We start from the raw sequence: 21,754 nt of genomic DNA on the forward strand, positions 1-21,754 counted from the left end.
ACATACCCGAAAGATGGTCGTCCAGCCTCCACTTGGAAACGTCCAGCAAAGGAGCATCCACCACCTCCTGAGGCAGGCTGTTCCACGGCTCAACCACTCTTACAGTTAGGAAGTTTCTCCTGATATTTAGCCGGTAACGACTCCCTTGTAATTTCCACCCATTAGATCTAGTCTTGCAATGCGGAGCAAGAGAAAATAGATCTGCTCCATCTTCTACATGACAGCCCTTCAGATACTTGAAGACTGCAATCATGTCCCCTCTAAGCCTTCTCTTTCCCAGGCTAAACAGACCCAACTCTTTCAGCCTTTCCTCGTAAGACTTGGATTCCAACCCTCTCACCATCCTGGTTGCCCTCTTCTGGACACGCTCGAGCTTGTCAACATCCTTCCTAAAATGTGGTGTCCGAAACTGGACACAGGACTCCAGGTGGGGCCTGACCATAGCAGAATAGAGCTTCACTTAGAAGGCGAAAGATCCCCCTACAAACAGGAAGACAACAAAAAGCTGGTTAGTCCTTAGGGGGCCACCACGGCGCTCCTGTTGATCGCAAGCACTGCCCCTCTTGGCATCCAAATTCTATGTTAACCGACGGAGCGAGTCCAGCAGTGGTCTTCCACCGTCTTCTGCCCACATGCCTCCCTTCCCAGATGCACTCCATGAACGGCTACCACCCCCTTTCCCCCCGAAAACGTCCCTTCTCAGAGATGTTGGTCAGTAACTTGCGGTGCCAGTTTGTAGTCCGAGGCAGTGGTAAGCAGGGAAAACAGGAGGTACCCCACATCTATGGGGCTCACTGCCTCAGGAAGGTCACCAACACACAGACTCGAACGTTCTCTGGAAGACTGGCACAGCCCAGAATATCTGTCCAAGCAGTGGCATTATTGCTGAACGGACACCCTCTTTGTAGGGAGTTGGTTACGTAGAGCTGAAATGACTTTCGGGGGGGGGGGGGGGAGACGTCAACGTCAGTGTTCCCTCTAAGCTGTGGAGTCTTGTGAGCAAAGACAGTGAGCTACTGTCATCAAAGCTGTGAGCAAGCGATTTGGCAGCTGTATAAATTAGTTTGCTCTGGGGCCATCCTTCCTGAGCAAAGGTGAAAAAGTGTGAACTGGAGGCTAAAAAACTGTGAGCCGGCTCACGCTAACTTAGCTTAGAGGGAACACTGGTAGCCGTGTGGGTCGAATCACATCTTCCTTTTTGAGACGTCGTCTTCCTATTTGTAATGGGATCATTCACGCAAGAGCATGGATACAGCAGGAAGATCAAGATGGTCCGTGCTAGTCTGTCTGTAGCAGGAGAAAAGAGCAAGCGTCCAGGAGCACCTTAAAGACTAACAAAAAAGAGCAAGAGTCCAGTAGAACCTTAAAGCGGGGGTGTCGAACTCATTTGTTACGAGGGCCGGATCTGACATAAATGAGACCTTGTTGGGCCGGGCCGTGTGTGTCATAAAATGTGATGCCAGGTAGCAGAGATATAAACTTTATAAAGGACACACAAACACAAAGATTTTTTTAACTGAAAATAAAAACATGCTTAAAACATTAGCTCTGTAAGCTGCAAAACTACTTTTGACTTACTGACATTCTTCACGGAAATCTCATGCTCAGAGTTCTGAGTCTAGGACCCAGGGGGAAACATGAGATGGCTGAGTGATTAAGAGAGTCTGACGAAGCGAGCTATGATGCAGCAGCAGCAGCAGCAGAACGGGAAGCAGGAAACGGCCAGTTCCACAGCGGGCCTGATGGAAGCCCTCCGGGGGCCTCATCCGGCCCCCGGGCCGTTTGTTTGACACCCCTGCCTTAAAGACTAACGGAGTTCATGGCAGGATACTTCTTCAGATACCAAAGAGCACGAGTCCAGTAGTGCCTTAAAGCCTAACAACATTTGTGGCTGAGGAGGAGATTGAGCGAGTCGCTGGCTCACTTCTTCAGGTGCCAAAAAGCAAGAGCCCGGTAGTGCCTTAAAGCCTAACAAACTTTGTAGTAGTGTTGTGCTTTTGTGAGTCACTGCTTCAGGTACCAAAGAGCAAGAGTCCAGTAGCATCTTAAAGCCTAACAAAATTTGTGGCAGGGGAGGAGCTTTCGTGAGCCACTGCGTGACTCACAAAAGTTCCTCCCTGTCACAAATTTTGTTAGGCTTTTGGGGTGTCACCTGACGCTGCCACCACTCTGGGTTTAGGTTCCCTTGAGAAGGCCCAGAGCAGCCTCCCAAGACCTTCAGACCTCCCTTTTGGCCAAATAACAGGCGTGAGGACCAGGCAGAGTACAAGGAAAAAGGTTTATTTTATAGGAGGTCAAACAACAAGGTGCAGAATTATAACAGTAAGTGGGTGAAAAGAAATCAAATGCCCTAACGCACGTCTAAATATATACTGTCCCTAGCTCACTATTCCAAGTGGCACTAGACTACTCACCCTTCCCTCAGGATGAGGGTTTTCCTCCTGCAGCAGCCTTCCTTCTGGCTCTGCCCTCTGGAAGAAAGAACAGCTTCTGTTCTGGCACCAGCCCTTTTGTTCCCCAGCCCTCTTCTTCCCTATTGGTCCATTTTGGCTCCAAAACCTCCCAGGGGCTTCTGGGAGTTGTATGCCTAGTCTCACCTACTGCTACACAGGCTTGCTAGGCCTGCTAGGCCGTGCTTACACAGCCCAGATCGTGACAAGGGTGCTCACGGACTCTTGCTCTTTTCTACTCCTATGAATACAGCAGATTGCTTACCTATTTAAAACACTGATAAGCCGCCTTTCCCCTAACCTCTTGAGAGGTTCCTCTTCTCAGAGTTTGTGCTGGGCCTACCTGGGACAGAGAGAGACCCTCGGCACGACACCCAAAACCTCTGTAAACTCCAACAGTTTCTTCTCTTTGGCAGCCCGTTCCGACCGCTACCACCACATCAACTCCTATGACGAAGACGACACGACAGAAGATGAGCCGGTGGAGATCCGGCAGTTCTCGTCCTGCTCCCCCCGAAAAGGTGGAGTCCTCACTGGTTGCGATGCATTGAATTTCGTCGTTTAGTCTTATGCAACGTTCCCTCTAAGCTGAGTTAGTGTGAGCTAGCTCACAGTTTTTTTTAGCCTCCAGCTCACACATTGTTGTCTCAGCTCAGGAAGGCTGGCTCCAGAGAAAACTTAATTTATGCCGTAGCCAAATCGCTCGCTCACAGCTTTAATGCCAGAAGCTCACAAAGTAGAATTTTTGCTCACAAGACTCCACAGCTTAGAGGGAGCGTTGGTCTAGTGAGCTATAGAGGAGTGGGGCAGGCACAGAGGATGAGCTGGGAAATCCCGGGTTCCGATTTTGCTTCAGTTAAGAAGCTGCCATTCTTCTTCACTTTAAAAGATGCTTCATGGGGAGGGCGGGGTATGAATTAGATGGATGGATGGATGGATGGATGGATGGATGGATGGATGGATGGATGGATGGATGGATGGATGGATGGATGGATGGATGGATGGATGGATGGATGGATGGATGGATGGATGGATGGATGGATGGATGGATGGATGGATGGATGGATGGATGGATGGATGGATGGATGGATGGATGGATGGATGGATGGATGGATGGATGGATGATAAATCATAGAATGTTAGAGTTGGAAGGGACCTGCAGGTCATCTAGTCCAACCCCCTGCACTCTGCAGGAGCATAGCCGAAAGATAGCTGATAGATAGCTGATAGGTCGGTCGGTCGGTCGGTCGGTCGATCGATCGATCGATCGATAGAGAGAGAGAGAGAGAGAGAGAGAGAGAGAGAGAGAGATGGATGATTAATGGATGATAGATGGATGATAGATGGATGATAGATGGAGGAGAGATAGATAGATGATAGATAGATGGATGATTGATGGATGATTGATGGATGATTGATGGATGATAGATAGATGGATGGATAGATGGATAGATAGATGGATGGATGATAGCTGGATGGATGATAGCTGGATGGATGGATGGATAGATGGATGGATGGATAGATGGATGGATGGATGGATGGATGGATGGTTGGATGATTGATGGATAGATAGATAGATGATTGATGGATGATTGATTGATTGATTGGATTTTGTCCGGCTTGAAAGGGCAACCCTGTTGGTCTGAAGATAGTTTCAGCCCGTAGCCATGTCGGTCTGCAGTCAAAGAGCCCGATTCAGGTCCAGCTGTGTCTTAAGAGACCGACCAGATTTTCAGGGCATGAAATTTCGAGCGAAAGGCAAAAGGGAACAAAAGCCCAACCTGAAAATCGAGTCAGGGACCGAAAGGTCAAGCAACTAGAAAATAAAACAAAATGCAGCTCTTTCTTACAAATCCTTATGACAAATTTGTTACAAATTACAAAATCTTAGGATTAAAAACGACATACGTGAGGTACCATTAAAAAGTCAGATCATAGCATTCAGCGACAAGATGAAGTTACATGTCCAATAACAGAGAATCACAATAATAGTTACGCATGTATATTAACCAAAGGGCTCAATGCGTTTCGGCCCTGAGGGCCTTCTTCGGTGGTCAAAATTGTGCTAACTCACAGAACTGTTAACTATATCAGTGTAAAATATCTTTTTTTGAGGCTAGGTAGGTCACTAAAAAAGTGCAGTCCCAAATAATGGTGTCATGATTCTCTAGCGGTGCGGCCTACAGGCTCTCGGGAGGCCTAGCAGCTCCAGGGAAGCTTGTATTCGAGTGGCTGTTGGGGCCTTCGTTTCCCAGGTCACCCTTTAGGCTCTGTGATTTATTATTTGCTGGTTTACCTGCCTTTTACTGTGCTCATTTTTCCTGCACATTATTGAATCATCGTTATTGTTAAATCTCTTTAATAAAAATGGTTTGTTACTCAAAGTCAAATACCTTTAATGGCATAGCAGTAAGTACATAGATGTACAATAACATGGTATGGATATATAAAACATAATAATATAAGTCAGTCCTTGACTAGAGTAGATCTAACTTTGACTACTTCGGCAAGAAACGTGACCACTAGAGCTGTAATATTAGGATTAGCATCCTTTAGGAGGCATTGAATAGCTTTTTCCCTATTAGAACTATAATTAGGAGGAAATAAAGATGACGACAATTCTTTGCGTAAGACTGAGTGAAATTGGCAGTCAAAAATAATATGCTATATTGAATCCACAGATTTTAAAGGACAAGAACATAACCTCTCATGAGGGGGAATTTTATTAAACCGACCTGAAAGCTCTTTCGAAGGAAACACATTTAGTTGGGCTAGTGTAAAGGCTCTACGGTGCGAAGGCCGGACTACGTTGTGAAGATAGTGGGCCATCTGGCCATATTGTATTGGGAGATTCAACTGAGCCTGAGAAAGTATGCAAAATTGTGCAGGACGTAAGATTTGGAGTTCAAGGTCAAGTAATCTCTTTAATAATCTGGAAAATAGGGACTTCATCCAGTGAATAGAAATACTCTAAGGAAAAGCCAATTTGACTAATTTCCTTCTCAATATATGACAACCAGGATGCGCTATAAGCATCATTTTTAAACTGTGAGATCAAAAAATTTGGTGACTATCTGAAATGTATTTTCAACCAAAATTTAAAAGTTAATAACCAACATTTAGTATTTATAAAACGTTGGCCCAGTTCTAAACAAAGAGAAGAGTATGGAACACAGTTAGAAACGCCTAGAAGTTGGCGAAAAAGACAGGCCTGTAGTCTTTCAAGGTTGTTATTAGTTTGTTACTCTGCCTGGATCCTCTCGCCTCATTCGGTCACTTGTAAGGGGAACCTATTGGAAAAGGAGTGTTCAAAAGGGACCCCGAGGAGATCCATACCAAAGTCATGGCCGCCAGTAGAGAACCTTTCTAGACACTGCCTGCGACAAATCGTTGTGAGTCAGTTCTGCATAAACTAAGGAGCTTTTGCTCATCAGAGAGGGGATCTCTAGTTTGCACATGAACACACGCTGGGAATTTATCTACCGCCCATGACAGAATGGGGGTCCTTAGTTACCATCTCTGATGAGTGAGGGCTCCTTAGTTTATGGAGACTTGACTTCTAACCATTATTTGGAGCTTCACTTTTTTAGTGACTGATATACAACCTGCCTGGGCTCAAAAAGATATTTTATATTGATATAGTTACAGTTTTGTGTGCGTGTTAGTACAGTCTTGACGACTGAAGACGGCTCTTTGGGCCAAAACGCATTGGTTAATATACATGTGTAACCATTATTGTGATTCTCTGTTATGTGACACGCGACTTCACCTTGTTGCCATATACTATGATCTGACCTTTTAATGGTACCTCACATATGTCGTTTTTAATCCTAAAATTCTGTGTACTGTGTATAAATAGCTTTATTTTATTTTATTCTCTAGTTGCTCAACCTTTTGGTTCCCAATAAGCTTTTGAGCATCTTCATCCTGTATCCTAAGCTTTTAAGCCCCTTCAGTTTGGTGTAGTGGTTAAGTGCGTGGACTTTAATCTGGGAGAACCGGGTTTGATTCCCCACTCCTCCACTTGCACCTGCTGGAAGACCTTGGGCAAGCCATGGTTCTGTCAGAGCTGTTCTTGAAAAAAAAACAGTTTCTCTCAGAGCCACCTACCTCACAACTCTAAGCTGAGTTGGGGTGAGCTAGCTCACAGTTTTCTAGCCTCCAGCTCACACATTTTCGTCTTAGCTCAGGAAGGATGGCTCCAGAGCAAACTAATTTATGCAGTAGCCAAATCGCTGGCTCACAACTTTAATGCCGGTAGCTCACAAAGTTGAAATCTTGCTCACAAGACTCCACAGCTTAGAGGGAGCATTGCTCACAGGTTGTCTGTTGTAGGGAGGGGAGGGGAGGGGAAAGGAGTTTGTAAACTGCTCTGAGACACCTTTGGGTAGTGAAGGGTGGGGTGTAAATCCAATCCCCTCCTCCACCTCCTCTTCTTCTTCTTCCTATATCCTGAGCTTGGACTCTGGAAAGCTGATACCCCGACAGTCTTTTCACCCCGAAGATGCTCCTGGCCTTGAATCATCGTACCTTTCGGATGGCCCCGTGGCTCGATAGGTCAACAGATGACCCGAAAACGATGCTGCAGAGCCCTCCTTGGGGGCGGCTGTCTTCTCTAACGCCTTCTCTGAATCTTTTGTCACCTGCCCCCCAGGTGTACAGCAGCATGGAGCACCTGTCCCAGCACGAGCAGAAGGCTCCCAGCGTCACGAAGCGGGACCAGAGCAACAAACACAAGGACGAGAAGATGGGGAAGCGGGAGAGCTTGGGCAGCTTCACGCTTCGAGACAAGAGCTGGCGCACGAACTCTCCGGAGATGTGAGTCCTACTCAGCACACGCCTTCAGCCAGGGCTCCTTTTCTAGACCCGGAGGAAGCTACGTGACGGGGAGAATTGGGGGAGGGGGGCCACAGGGCTGCGGCCTTTTGTCCAAGAGATAAACCCCGGGGTTTCGAGGGTGTTCAAGGGATCTACTCACACCTTCTGTCCCTCAGATCTTTGGGAGCTGGCTATTCTTAGCCGTCGTCAGGGGTCATTCCGTAGAAAAAGAGGTGCAGGAGCTCATTAGCGTAACCCATTAGCATAACTTATTTGCATATGCCACACCCCCTGACATCACCGGAAGTGTGTCAGAAGGCAACACCCACCGCTCAGGCTCCACTGGACTGTTTTGGATTCCTAGCTATTGGGGGGGGGGAATGTGAAGATCTGTCCTCGCAGAGGAGGGAGAGCTTGTACCTGAATAAAACTTGGTCTTAAAGGTGCCACTGGACTGTTTTGGATTGCTAGCTACTGGGGGGGAGAATGTGAAGATCTGTTCTCGCAGAGGAGGGAGAGCTTGTACCTGAATAAAACTTGATCTTAAAGGTGCCACTGGACTGTTTTGGATTCCTAGCTATTGGGTAGCAGATCTGCCCTCACCGAGGAGGGAGAGCTTGTACCTGAAGGCGGGCTGGGGGGGGGGGCTCAGGTCGGGGGGGGGGGGCTCTGCGACTTACCTAGCTGCTTCTTGCTCCTCGCGGCCCGACTGAGGGCTGCTGGGAGCAGGGGGCGGGGCTTGTTGCATGTGCCCACCCCCTGGGCTCCTTACTGCCGTAGCTCCACTCCTGTGAGCTCCCATAGGAAATGACCCCTGGCCGTCGTTGAAGGCAAGGAAGTCCCTTCCTTAACATCATTTCACACGCCCGCCGGGGGGGGGGGTATTAGTGTCAGCTGATTTTTAAACGGTCGACGGATTCGTTCCATTACAAACCTTCAATGAATTCGTCATCTCGGTGACCCAGCAAACCAATTAAAGCCGCGTGTTAACCTTTAAAGAAAGTTATGTATTTCGAAAGCCTCAGAGCTTTGTTCAGATATCGAAGGAAATATGAGATTATACAGTTTGATGAAAGGAAGCGATTGCCCCGTGTGTGTGTGGCTGGGGGGGGGGAAGCGGTCTATCTCCATCTATTATTGTCTTTTTCATTCCTTATTATAGGTTGTGGCAGAAGAGCCTCAAAAATAATTCCGTTTAAAATTTGAACCCACCGAACCTGTCGCTCAAGTGTCCCCAGCCCTTTTGAGTCTGCAGGCACCTTTGGGATTTCTAGCAGTGTGGGGAAGGCAGCCACAAAATGGCTGCCGCAGGAGGCAGAGCCTGCCACAAAATGGCTGCCTCCGCTTACCTCAGTCACACAGTCAAGATCGTTGTGCTCTGGTGGCAGCTGATCAGATCTTCAGTGGCCTGTCAGAAGCCTTGCTGGGCAAAGCTCCACGTGGCCCTGGCCTGTCGTCTAAAAACACTTGGCGGGCACCAGGAAAGGTGTCATTGGGCACCACGGTATCTACAGTCATCATGTCGGGGCCCATGCTATAGCCCTGATTAGATTTCAGATCTCCATTGAACCAGTTGTGGGGTAGTGGTTAAGAGCGGCGGACTCTAATCTGGGAGAACCGGACTTGATCCCCCCACTCCTCCACTTGCAGCCAGCTGGGTGACCTTGGGCCAGTCACAAGTTCTCTCAGAGCTGTTCTCTCAAGAGCAGTTCTCTCAGAGCTCTCTCAGCCCCACCTACCTCACAGGGTGTCTGTTGTGGGGAGGGGAAGGCAAAGGAGTTTGTATGGGCCAGTCACAAGTTCTCTCAGAGCTGTTCTCTCAAGAGCAGTTCTCTCAGAGCTCTCTCAGCCCCACCTACCTCACAGGGTGTCTGCTGTGGGGAGAGGAAGAAGACTTGTAAGCCGCTCTGAGACTCCTTTGGGTAGTGAAGGGCAGGGTATAAAACCAACGTCTTCCTCTTCTTCCTCCTCCTCCTAGCCAGTGTGTTTGCTTCTGTCTCACAGGAAGCGCCTCTCCGCCTCCGAGTCGTCTTACACAGAAAGCGACTCCAGCCCCCCCTTGGGCGCACGCCGCCGTTTTTCGGCCCTGATGGACACCAACCGTTTTGCTGTGCCGCTGGAAACCGACAGTGAGACGCTGGCCAAGGGGCCCGTGAAGGCTCTCGCGGAAAACGGGGCCGCAGGGGCCGCTCCGCAGGCCGAGAGCAAGGAGAGCAAGGAAGGGGCGCCTGCCGACGCGGGGCACTGCCCTGCCCCTGGAGAGGTCGAGGCAGGTGAGCAGCGCTGAAGGCCATGCGGGAAAGCCCTTTGTGAAAACGTGTCACTCTGGTAGGTTAAGGGAGTGACAGACCGGAGGCGACCGTGAGATAGGCCTACAGGACCCTAACTAGGGGGTCGCTGTGGCTCTTTGTATTCTTTTGTCAAGTCAACAGAATTCCTCCTGTCCCTTCCCGTCTCCTCTCCGGGGAGATACATTTTGGCCCACTTTTGAGGAGAGGGGAAGAGAAGCGGGCACGATACGGGCAAAGGCATTTCGATGTCTGCCGAAAGGCTCCAACGTCTCCGGTCCCATTTCGATGTCGTTGTAAACCTCAGGAAAACATTTGGCCCATAAAGGCCTCCCAGCAGATAGGTTTTATTACGCAATAGCTAAACCGTTGCCGGTAGGTGCAGGGCATGTCTTGCTGCAGCTGACAGCTGCAGGGAAATTATAATTTCCCAGCACTCAGAGTGGCAATTTTTTTTTGTTGCCCGGAAGATGTAAACTCTCTGTCTCTGTCTCTCTGTCTCTCTGTCTCTCTCTCTCTCTCTCATTCCTCGGGGCGGGGGGAGGCGCACACCTCTCGCAGTTGTGCTCTGTGCAATGTGGTTGACTGAGTGTCAGGAGCAAAGATTGGATACAGGCCCGGGCAAGAAACATTTTGGTGCGTGAGGCAGGAAATCAAAGTACCGGTCCCCTCCCCGATAATCCCATTCATTGGTGCAGTGCCCAGTCTTTTCAGCGGTCCTTCTGTAGGAGATCTAACCCAGTCGACGGGGTGCCCCGTGGGTTGGATCTGTCTGCCTCCCGTCTGGGGCTGCCCTTGGTGTTGCCTGGAGTCTGCCCCCCGTCAGAGGCCCTGGAGCCACCCCGGGTCAGCCGCTTCCTTTTACGTTGTGCTTCGTAGCCAAGTGGAGGATTCGCCTGGCCTGCTGCAGAATATTCGTGGAGTCCCTTTAAAAACGAAACAAGCATGCACTAAAAAAAGGGGTGGCGCTCTCTCCGGTAACACCCAGTCGTTTCATTAATGGCTTTATTTCCCAGGGGTTTTTTTTTGGGGGGGGGGACATGACTTCATTCTTTGAAGGTTGTGGGTGTCCCCCCCCCAGACCCATAGCCAGGATTTTGTGGCTTGTGGGGGCAAACAAAAAAAATTCTGGTTTGGCGCCCCTCTCCATCCCCTCCTGCAAGATTTAAAGGGCTCTTCGGCTGATTTGCGGGGAGCACGTGACCCTCCGATCAGCCGGATTTCCCTTTAAAACTTTCAGGAGGGGAAGGGAGAGCGGTGCGCTACGCCCAGATGGCCCGATCGGCTTCCCCGCCCGGAGATTGACGCGGCAGCTGTCGATGCTCGAAGATTCTGAAAAATCATGAGATCTTTAAGTGGGTTGCCTCTGTTTCTTGTGTTCTTCTACATTTGTAGAATCATCGGGACTAAGGCTGAAGCGTGAGGTTGTTTTCACGTTTTGTCAGGGACATGTCTGACAAGACATGTCTGACAACACAGTCTCGTACGGTGGAGCTCTGATCTCAGGAGAACGGAAGGTCTGGCAGTCGGGTTCCTGTGCTTGTGGCACGCAGGGCCCCCCCCCCCAGTGGATCAAAGTAACAGCCCAAAGCACTGTAATAAGACGCTAAATAAGAATCGAATAAATTAATTAACTTGTGTGTACTTAATTTCATATTGGGCAGCATTTGTATACTAAAGTTTATAAAATGTATCAAAGTATTAGAGATATTTATATAACCCTGATTTGTTCTCGATTTCCTGGGAGAAATGAAAGATTTTACCTAGATAAGTTGCTGGCGGACAAAGACCAGGAAACTACTTTAAACATGGCAGAATTTGCCATAGGTAAAGGTAAAGGTTCCCTTGCTCGAAAGCCAGTCGAATCCGACTCTAGGGATGCGGTGCTCAGGTCTGTTTCAAAGCCGAAGAGCCAGCGCTGTCCGAAGACGTTTCCGTGGTCATGTGGCCGGCATGACTAAACACCAAGGTGCATGGAATGCTGTTACCTTCCCACTGAAGAGGTACCTATTTATCTACTTGCAATGTCTTGCTTTTGAACTGCTAGGTTGGCAGGAGCTGGAACTAGAGATGGTAGCTCACTCCGTCATGCGGCACCCGGGTCTCGAACGGCTGAACTACCGACCTTCCACAGCCTGCAGTTCAGCGTCTTAACCACTTGAGCCACCGCAGCTCCTAGAATTTGCCATGCAGGCAGTCAAAATCCGGAGACAAGCTATTAGCAGTTAGATAGTGAATACTGTACTTAAACAGAGTTTTTTAATTATCTAATAATATTTTAATTTTATTCTAACATTTTAATGTTTGCTGTTCTGGATAGCGTCTGTATTCATGTTACTGTTTTACCGGCTGGTGTCTTTTCGGTTCTTTTACGTATTTGGTAAGTGACCATACTAATAAATTGTTGTTGTTGTATACTAAAGTCTACAAAGGTAATAAAGTCTGCAAAGTCTACAATTCAATTTGATTCCTCTGTAATGTGGATTCATTTTGTACTTAATTCTTGATGGTTTAAAAATTGTACTTCCCTTTGTAGACCTTATGACCTTTGTAGACTTTAGTATGCAAATGTTGCACAATATGAAAATAACTACACACAAGTTTATTTACTTGAGCTTTATTTAGCGTCTTCTTACAGTGCTTCCGCTGTTACTTTGATCCACAAAGGGGTGCTGGAACGACCCAGGTGGGCGGTAGGAGCCCTGGGTGCTAATTTGTCACTGCATCTTTTTGCCCACTTTTTGAAGGTAGATTTACAAGGGGGGCGCCGAGATTTCCTAAAAAGGGGGTGGAAGGCCAAATAAGTTGGGGAGCCTCTGCTTTAGACACTGTGATCCTTCTTATGCCAGCTCCCCAGTGGATGGCATAGAGTCCCTTGCCACCGGCTTCCCACGTAGTATTTTTGGAGGAAATGGGATGGAAAAGGGGTCTCGCAACGCATGATACCCTACGAGCTGGCCCTTTCTGGCTAGGAAGCGACGGGGTAGTAATCTCCTAGGGGAACCTGGCCGATTTATCTACTTGCAATTTCTTGCTTTCGAACTGCTAGGTTGGCAGGAGCTGGAACTAGAGATGGGAGCTCACTCCATCATGCGGCACCCGAGTCTCGAACGGCTGAACTACCAACCTTCCACAGCCTGCAGTTCAGCGTCTTAACCACTTGAGCCACCGCAGCTCCTAGAATTTGCCATGCAGGCAGTCAAAATCCGGAGACAAGCTATTAGCAGTTAGATAGTGAATACTGTACTTAAACAGAGTTTTTTAATTATCTAATAATATTTTAATTTTATTCCTAACATTTTAATGTTTGGTGTTCTGGATAGCCTCTGTATGCATTTTACTGTTTTACTGTTTTACTGGCTGGTGTCTTTTCGGTTCTTTTACGTATTTGGTAAGTGACCATACTAATAAATTGTTGTTGTTGTATACTAAAGTCTACAAAGGTAATAAAGTCTGCAAAGTCTACAATTCAGTTTGATTCCTCTGTAATGTGGATTCATTTTGTACTTAATTCTTGATGGTTTAAAAATTGTACTTCCCTTTGTAGACCTTATGACCTTTGTAGACTTTAGTATGCAAATGTTGCACAATATGAAAATAACTACACACAAGTTTATTTACTTGAGCTTTATTTAGCGTCTTCTTACAGTGCTTCCGCTGTTACTTTGATCCACAAAGGGGCGCTGGAACGACCCAGGTGGGCGGTAGGAGCCCTGGGTGCTAATTTGTCACTGCATCTTTTTGCCCACTTTTTGAAGGTAGATTTACAAGGGGGGCGCCGAGATTTCCTAAAAAGGGGGTGGAAGGCCAAATAAGTTGGGGAGCCTCTGCTTTAGACACTGTGATCCTTCTTATGCCAGCTCCCCAGTGGATGGCATAGAGTCCCTTGCCACCGGCTTCCCACGTAGTATTTTTGGAGGAAATGGGATGGAAAAGGGGTCTCGCAACGCATGATACCCTACGAGCTGGCCCTTTCTGGCTAGGAAGCGACGGGGTAGTAATCTCCTAGGGGAACCTGGCCGCCTGAAGAGCCCAGCTTGGGGGGCTTCAGTCCTGCGGCAGCCCAGGTTGCCCCAAAGCCGCTTCACCTGATCTGTGGACCCGGATCACCCGTCGTGAGGACAGGTAACTTGGCATTAGCGATGTCAGATGTGTACAGCGCTTTGGGCATGCAAAGTGCTAAGGAGCCATTCTCTTTTTCCCCCTTTCCCCACCATTCCTGTGAGGTTCTTAGACAAACCAGGATTTGAACCCAGGGTCTCTGGTCCCCTGCCCGGGGTACACGAAATGCCTCCCACGTCCTGCATTTTATAGTGAGGAGGTACGGCTGGGTCGATTTCCCCTGAAGAGTGGGACACCTGCCAGCCGTTTGAAAAGGAAAGGGGGAGCGTGGGGCAGAGCGCTCGAGATCTCCTGTGGGGGGGTTGGAGGGGGGCAGTGCCTGAGGTGGGGCCCCGGTGGGCCCTGGAGGGGGGTCCTGTGATGCAGGGCTGGCGTCATCATCCCTCTCTCTCCACTCCCCAATAGGCGATAAATCAAAAGCGGGTGAGCTGCAGCCCCCAAAGGAGCTGGACCCATCAGCCCCCAAAGCTACCAATGACTTGGTGCTGCGTCGGGCCCGGCACCAGCAGCTCTCAGGGGACTCTACGGCTGAGAAGCGCAGTCCCCGCACTGGGGGCAAGGTCATCAAATCCGCCTCAGCTACTGCGCTGTCCGTCATTATCCCCACAGGTACGGCCCTCCTCCTCTTGCCCCCCCTCCGCACACCCACCCCCAGACCAGCAGGCACAGCACTGACCCACCACGCTTTGAGCCCGTCTCCTCTTCCAGTGCCCACAAACCACCACTGCCACCACCCTCCAAGCGGCACCACACTCTTCCCCGGAAAGCCCATCCTACCGACACTCTTCCGACCCCTTCTTTTTCCACAGTATCCTTCCTACGTTTCGCCCACCTTGCACAGAACTATACCCTCTCCACCCGACCAGCCGGGTTCAAGGGGACATTCTGATGAAGACTTGTCCAGCCCCCACAGAGGCCATTCGTCCCCATTCCCCTCGCGGGCTGTTTCCCTCCCACAAACGAGCCTCCTGCCGGATCCGTGGCTTGCTTCCCCGCATGCTGCACCCACCCCCTGCTAGAATAAGTCACATAGCTGCTGGGGCTATGTGTATCCTGCGATAAAGACCCTGCTGCCAGGAAAAGGGGGATTCCGCGATCCGCATAAATTATGCAGGCGATGCGTATGTGCACGCTGTCTTTTATTTTGCATGGCCGTTCTGCAGATTCTGCTGTTTTTGCGTAGTTTGTTCCGCTTCTGCTGCTCGTGGGGAAGGGGAAGGTGCTAAACAGGATGCTGAAGGTTCCCCACTCGGCGGTTCCCTCTAGCTTCTGGGATTTCATCCGCTATTGTGCACACCCTTTCAAGACTGCCTTCAGAACCATAAGGACCAGAATCTTGTTTTTCATTTTACATGAAATGTGAGATTCTTAGAACTGTTGCACATATGTGGCCCTGACAGTTGCCCCTCTGTGACCAGGAGTCGGTGCCATGTGCTCAAAACTATGCTCGGAAGGGTAATACGAGGGATCATAGCTCGGCACCATTTCCCCTGTCTAGCTCAAAACATACCCCCAGGCTTCATTTGCCTTTGGGACCACAGGAGGATCTTGTTTTTGCCTTGCTAGACACTCGTCCCGAAGTACTGCTGTCAAAGACGCAGGCCCACCTCCCTCGTTTTACCCCCAAACGAGTCCTCCCTGCTTGAGGGTCTGGACCACGGGCTGGGAAACGACTCAGTCATCCAAGTTTGGAAGCCTCCCCTAGGCTAGCCATAGGGACCAGAGAGCGACAGTGGGCTTGAGCAAGGCAGGTTGGGAGTCCAGACTCCTGGGTTTTGTTGACCGTTTGGGGAGGCCAGAGGCGCTGCTCGGGGTTTACGCCGCACAGCTGCAGAGGCCTTCCTGCTTACCCTTTGTCCTTCTCTCCTGACAGTGGAACAGCACAGCAGCTCCCCCTTGGCCAGCCCCATGTCCCCCAGGTCGCTCTCCTCTAACCCGTCCTCCCGAGATTCTTCGCCGTCACGGGACTATTCGCCAGCGGTCACCAGCCTGCGCTCGCCCATTACTATCCAGCGCTCCGGGAAGAAGTACGGTTTCACACTGCGCGCCATCCGAGTGTACATGGGGGACAGTGACGTCTACAGCGTACATCACATTGTTTGGGTAAGCATGCCTGACACAAGGGTAAACGCGCCTAGCACAAGAGCCCGCCGCTCATAACAGTTTTCCCTGCGCGGACCCGTGGGTGAAGTAAGAGTCCAGGTCTCACGGGGGTCCGTGCTGAATCGGCCCCAACGGGCCCCCCGCAGCTTGGTGGTCACTTGAGGCCTCTCCCCTCCGAAAAGGCTGAAGAGCCGTTCTGCCCCAATCTGTTCCGCATCCTGTGGATCAGGATCCTTGGGCACAGTTTCAGTGTCCTGATCCTTGGGCACAGTCTCATTGCCCTGATCCTCGTGGTGGAGTTGGTTCTCCTCCTCGAGGTTGCGTTCCTCGCCATCGCTCATCTCAGCTGAGAGAATCGAGTCGAAGAACGAATGATTCCTGACACTTTGTCAAGGTCGTCAGGTCACACCACACAGGGCTTCATAAGAAGATAAGTGTTTATCGATAGATCCAGTACTAATGATCACATATACAGCTTGTGTCAGGAATGGCCGTCAGTATAAGGGCCTCTGACGTATAGTGAATTCAAACATCCCCCCCCCCAATGAGCAGAAGCCAGTGATTATAGTTCGCATGCGCGGCAAAGCAAGCAAGCATAGCCAAAAAAGCCGTTGGGTTCCCAGCAGAGTAAATGCAGCTGGAGACTACAAGGTCAAGCCTGAGATAGCGCACAGTGGCTGGACAGGGCAGAGCTGAGAACGAGGAGGAGAAAACCCCCTCCACATTCCAAATCCATGACAGGGCTGACAGGGGTGCTGGGGGGTCAGGAGACGGCCCTGCCATCAGCTCAGATCCATGACAGGGCTACCTGACAACCGGCGGCGCTCGGCAAAACGGGGGTGCCGGGAGGGGTCAGGAGACGGCCCTTCCATCAGGTCTGCGTCTTTTCCCGGCAGCACGTGGAGGAAGGCGGTCCGGCTCACGAGGCGGGTCTGTGCGCAGGAGACCTCATCACCCACGTCAACGGCGAGCCGGTGCATGGGCTGGTGCACACCGAAGTGGTCGAGCTCATCCTGAAGGTATGTACCAATCAGGCGGGCGGTTGCCGGTCTGCCACAGACAGTTGCCGGTCTGCCACTGATATCTCTCCGTCCGCTACGGGCTCGGCACATAGGGCTTCTGCTTCAGTCTCACAGCCCTCCTCTTTCACCTTCCCCTAGAGCGGGAATAAGGTGATGGTGACCACCACCCCCTTTGAGAACACCTCCATCCGGATTGGGCCGGCCCGCAAGAGCAGCTACAAGTCCAAGATGGCCAGGAGGAACAAGAGGAGCACCACCAAAGAAGGCCAGGAGAGGTGAGGAGGACCAAAACGAGGGAGGGGGCCGTAGCTCAGCAGGGGAGCACTTGCTTGGCATGCCGAAGGTCCCAGGTTCAGGTACCAACATCTCCAGTGAAAAAGGACCAGGTGATGTGAAAGAGCCGCTGCCAGTCAGAGTGGGCAACATTTATTTGTTTGTTCGTTAGATTTTTTATCCTGCCCTCCCGGCCTAGGGCAGCTTGCAAACAGAATGAAATCCCAATAATACAGTCACATAAAAGCACATAAATTAATAAATACAGTGTTAAAAACTAAGACATGATAAAGTACTAGAAACATTCCTCATTTTACAGTTAGCGCTTTGGCCTTCGGCGGCTGTCACAGGCAGCGTTTAAGAGACCAGCGGGCCAGGGTTCCGCCAGCATAGATATTAGTGGTTGGCGGGTAGAGGTATTCGTGGCGGCGGCTCCAAAGGCCTGGCGGAAGAGCTCCGTTTTACAGGCCCTGCGGAACTGCGAGAGGTCCTGCCGGGGCCTGATCTCCTCTGGGAGCTCGTTCCACCAGACCGGAGCCGCCACCGAAAAGGCCCTAGCCCTAGTTATCACCAGTCTGGCCTCCTTGAAACTCGGGAGAGCCAGCCGATTCTGGGTCCCAGACGACTGCGTCCTCTGGGGTACGTGTGGAGAAAGGCAGTCGAAATACTGACATTGCTGGACCCTGATGGTCTGAATCGATACAAGGCAGCGTCATCCGCAGAAGGGTGGGCTCAAGGAAGGGGGCATTCCAGTCGTGGAGCAAAGGGTGCTGGGGGAATCCATGCCCCCGGATTTAACTCCCCCGTTCCTCCTTCCTCCCGCAGCAAGAAGCGCAGCTCCTTGTTCCGCAAGATCACCAAGCAGTCGAACCTGCTGCACACCAGCCGCAGCTTGTCGTCGCTGAATCGTTCTCTGTCCTCCAGCGACAGCCTGCCCGGCTCGCCCACCCATGGCTTGGGTGCCCGGTCGCCCACCCAGAGCCTGCGCTCCACCCCGGACTCTGCCTACCTAGGTAGGGAGCCTAGGACGGCGGGAAGCAGCGGAGGGCTGTCCGCTCCGGCGGGTAGGAAGGCCAACCCTCTTCTTCTCTTTGTCTCCCTCGCAGGTGCTTCTTCGCAGAGCAGCTCCCCCGCCTCCAGCACCCCCAACTCACCGGCCACCTCGTCCCACCACATGCGCCCCAGCACTCTGCACGGCCTGTCCCCGAAGCTGCACCGCCAGTATCGCTCCGCCCGCTGCAAGTCGGCTGGGAACATACCCCTCTCCCCGCTGGCCCACACGCCCTCCCCCACACAGTCCTCGCCGCCACCCCTGCCCGGCCACACCGTGGGCAGCTCCAACACGACCCAGAGCTTCCCGGCCAAGCTGCACTCCTCTCCCCCCGTGGTGCGGCCCCGGCCGAAGAGCGCCGAGCCCCCTCGCTCGCCCCTCCTGAAGCGGGTGCAGTCGGCAGAAAAGCTGGGCTCCCCGCTCGGCTCCGAGAAGAAAGTGGTGGTGAGGAAGCACAGCCTGGAGGTGGTGCACTCGGAATACCGCAAGGACTTCTACGGCGAGCCCGGCCTCCACAGCCTGGCCGAGTCGGACGGGGAGAGCCCCAGCGAGTCCGGCGCTCCAAAGCCGCTGGCCACCAGGCGCCTCGGCCGGCAGGAATCCCCGCTGAGTTTCGGAGCTGCCGACGGGGAGGCCCCCACAGAAACCGGCGCCAAGGCCAGGGGGCCAGAATCTGTTCTCGGAGACTGCAGGCGAAGCCAAGCCGTGCAAACGGAGGAGGCGTTTGCCGGAGCGAATCGGGCCCTGGCTAAAGCCCTGAGCCCCGTGCAGGAGCATGAGCAAGGCAGGAAGGGCAGTGCCGAGGCAGAGGTGGCCCCGCGGGGGCCGGTCCCCATCGTGCTGGAGCCCAAGAAGAGCCAAGAGCACAGCCTGCCGGGCAAGCCGCCTCCGGAGCCCTCCCAAGACAAGGCCGGGTCGCCCAAGGAGAAGTGGATCTTGGAGGTGGTGGAGGAGCACACCACGCTGGGGACCTGCGCCAAAACCCCCAGTTGCCTGTGCCCGGAGGGGACCAAGAACGGACTGAAGCGAGCCTCGTCGGAGGCGAAGGCCAAGCGGGGCAAAGAAGAGGTGCCTGTGTTGGGGTCGGGGGGCAAGTGCGCAGGAGACACCCCCCGGCCCTCGCCTCCTACACTGGAAAAAAAGGGGGCGGCGCACTGAAGGATCGGGGTTGCCTTTCCCTGTACTGGCCGCCAGGACCAAACCCCCAGAACCCCTTCCTAGTCTCTGCCTTCCAGCTCAGCGCTGGTAGGGTAGCAAGGAGCCACGTCGTCAGCATCGAAGGGGCCTGGCCTTGACCTACTTGTACATATCTCAGCCCCCCCTCCGCCACACACCCCTCCCCTAGCCATCTCCCCGTGAATGGCATGTCCTGTGTTAGGCCTTGTAAAGTACCTATACATATCTCCCTCTATATATATTATATTATATTATTTATATAAATATATATAAATATATATATATATACGAGCAAGACTGTGCTATACCTGAAAAGGTTAATACTGTGATCACTTCCCCCCCCTCCCCACCCGTGCTTCAGGCTACTCCTTTGTACAACGAAAGGGGACGGATCCACAAGAGAAGGATATTAACAACTCGGAAGACGTACAGAAAGCCTAAGGTTGACCGCAGAAGATTTCGTTTCACTCGCAAAAGTTCAAAAAAAAACACGAATTCTCGTCCTCGTCGCCTCGGGATCTCTGCACGCAAAGCCAGCGGTGTCCAAATCGTCGTGTGAATTTGTCATTGATTCGTCTGGGATTTGGACGTGGCAGAGGGCCCCGGGGAGGGGGCAGCGTAGCTCCAACACAAGATAGCGTGAGCGCCCCCCATCCCCGGTTGCACCACCAGGTGGTTGTGCCGGCGAGTTCCATCTTTCGCAACCAGAGCGAGCATGCCGATCCAGCTCACTTCTTGCCTGCCGCGGGGGAGCTAGAAGAGTTGGCAGAAGCCTCTAGTCTGTTGTTTTGCTCCCCAAGTGACAGGGGAAATGAGGATGAAGTTACGACATCCCGCTAAAGTGGGCCGTTGAAATATCAGAGCGGCGTCTCTTGCCAAACCGGTTGGGTCATCCGTCCGCTCCAGTGCTTGCAAACCTGTTCCAAACTCAGAGAGGATTTGTATCTGATGCCTGAAAGATCGACCTTGCTTCCAGCCCTTGAAAAGCCCAAGTCCAAGCCTTCCCATGAAGACGGAAAGGTCAGGCGGTGGCTTTGGGGGCCCCCCCAATAAAGGTAGGCGAGCGGGAGACAGACGTGATCCACGAGGCACAATCCCCCGCAAGTTCCTTCGTGCAAAGGATTTGTTCCAGTAGGCCTCAAATAACGTGTGAAGCAGTGGAAGGAGATGCATTTTGGATGTTCGCAGCAGCCACGGCATCATGGGCTGGCCCCGGTGATCCCTAAAAGAGAGGAAGCACACTGTCTCCCCGAATGTTGTACTCTCCTGACGGCTCCCCACCTCCTCACAGGGCCCTTTGTGAGCCTCGTGTTTTTCATTCGGGCTCAGCGAATCACACCTGCCAGCGGAATCTTGGACTGTGAGTGCCAACGCTTCCAAAAACTCTCATTAAAGTTGGCTTGAGAAATAGGCACACGATAGTGCATCACGCACTCCTGGTGACAAAGGAGCAGGTCCGTTTGAGGTGGTGGGGGATGTTCCCAAACGGCTGCTCATGACTTTATTGTTATTATTTTCCTGGTCCCAGGAAACCTCAGAACAGCTTAGATGGGGGTGGGTCGTAGCGGTCCAGAAACTGATCTTACCTGCCCACACTTCGTATCAAAAACGCGATGGCAGCGGGTGCGCCCAAGCTGTCCGGTGGGCCTGCCGTGAATGTAGATTGAAGGGAGGGGTGTGTGTATGTGTTTGTGTGAATTAGCCCCTGGCGGTGGCATTACAAGTGATAGGCCTGTAAGTCAGCAGTTGGTATTTAGGAGTAGAACCATGACTTAGGAGCATGGCCTACCACTGTTAAATATGGTTCTGTTTACAATTCAGGGTTACCAGGACGCCTGAACGAACTTCGAGTCCCGTAGCAACGTAAAGACTGACAACATTTCCCAAGGGCTAAGCTAATTCATTAATAATTGTTGTATGGCATTGTGTGTAGCCAGGAGATCTGGCGACTGTCTGGCAGCCTTAAGCATTATGCACCACTAGGTGGCGAGCTAGACTTCATTTGGGGGCTGAAAGAGCTGTGATTGACGCAGGGTCACCTAACTGGCTTCATGTGGAGGCATGCAGAATCAAACCCGCTTCTTCAGATTAGAGTCCATCACTCTTAACCACTACACCACGCTGACTCTCTAGGGCTCAGCTTCTTGTGATCTTTGACTCGTGAAAGGTTATCCCCTGGAAAATGTCTGGAAAAGGTGCGGCTGGACTCGAAATTTCGTTCTGCTGCTACACACTAACTCGGCTTCCCACCCGACTCAGATCTTGACAGAGGGAGGCGAAGCGAAAGCGAGAGGACTGGCAACTCTGTGGGAACTCGGGGAGATTTGGGGGTGCAACCTGGAGAGGGTGGAGTTTAGGGAGGGAAAGGACTTCGGCAGGGTATAATACCACAGAGTCCACGCTTCACAGCCGCTATTTTCTCTAGGGGAACTGATCTTTAGAAATCAGTTG

At 51.6% G+C, this 21,754-nt stretch overlaps 1 protein-coding gene across 1 annotated transcript in view; it reads left to right on the plus strand.

Moving 5' to 3' along the window:
• MAST1 (microtubule associated serine/threonine kinase 1) overlaps positions 1 to 19,285 on the plus strand; it is a gene marked incomplete at its 5' end in the record, with an annotated part of 63,270 nt that extends 43,985 nt beyond the window's left edge. The window contains 9 exons of the mRNA XM_015425912.1: positions 2,867 to 2,976; positions 7,105 to 7,268; positions 9,273 to 9,541; positions 14,084 to 14,287; positions 15,552 to 15,781; positions 16,678 to 16,800; positions 16,942 to 17,078; positions 17,902 to 18,140; positions 18,183 to 19,285. Coding sequence (XP_015281398.1) covers positions 2,867 to 2,976; positions 7,105 to 7,268; positions 9,273 to 9,541; positions 14,084 to 14,287; positions 15,552 to 15,781; positions 16,678 to 16,800; positions 16,942 to 17,078; positions 17,902 to 18,140; positions 18,183 to 19,285 — 2,579 coding nt within the window. The remainder of the gene's footprint in view (positions 1 to 2,866; positions 2,977 to 7,104; positions 7,269 to 9,272; positions 9,542 to 14,083; positions 14,288 to 15,551; positions 15,782 to 16,677; positions 16,801 to 16,941; positions 17,079 to 17,901; positions 18,141 to 18,182) is intronic.
• Positions 19,286 to 21,754: the final 2,469 nt, after the last annotated feature.

The sequence above is a fragment of the Gekko japonicus genome, unplaced genomic scaffold, assembly GCF_001447785.1.
Source record: "Gekko japonicus isolate JY-2015 unplaced genomic scaffold, Gekko_japonicus_V1.1 scaffold3219, whole genome shotgun sequence".
Lineage (NCBI taxonomy): Eukaryota > Metazoa > Chordata > Lepidosauria > Squamata > Gekkonidae > Gekko > Gekko japonicus.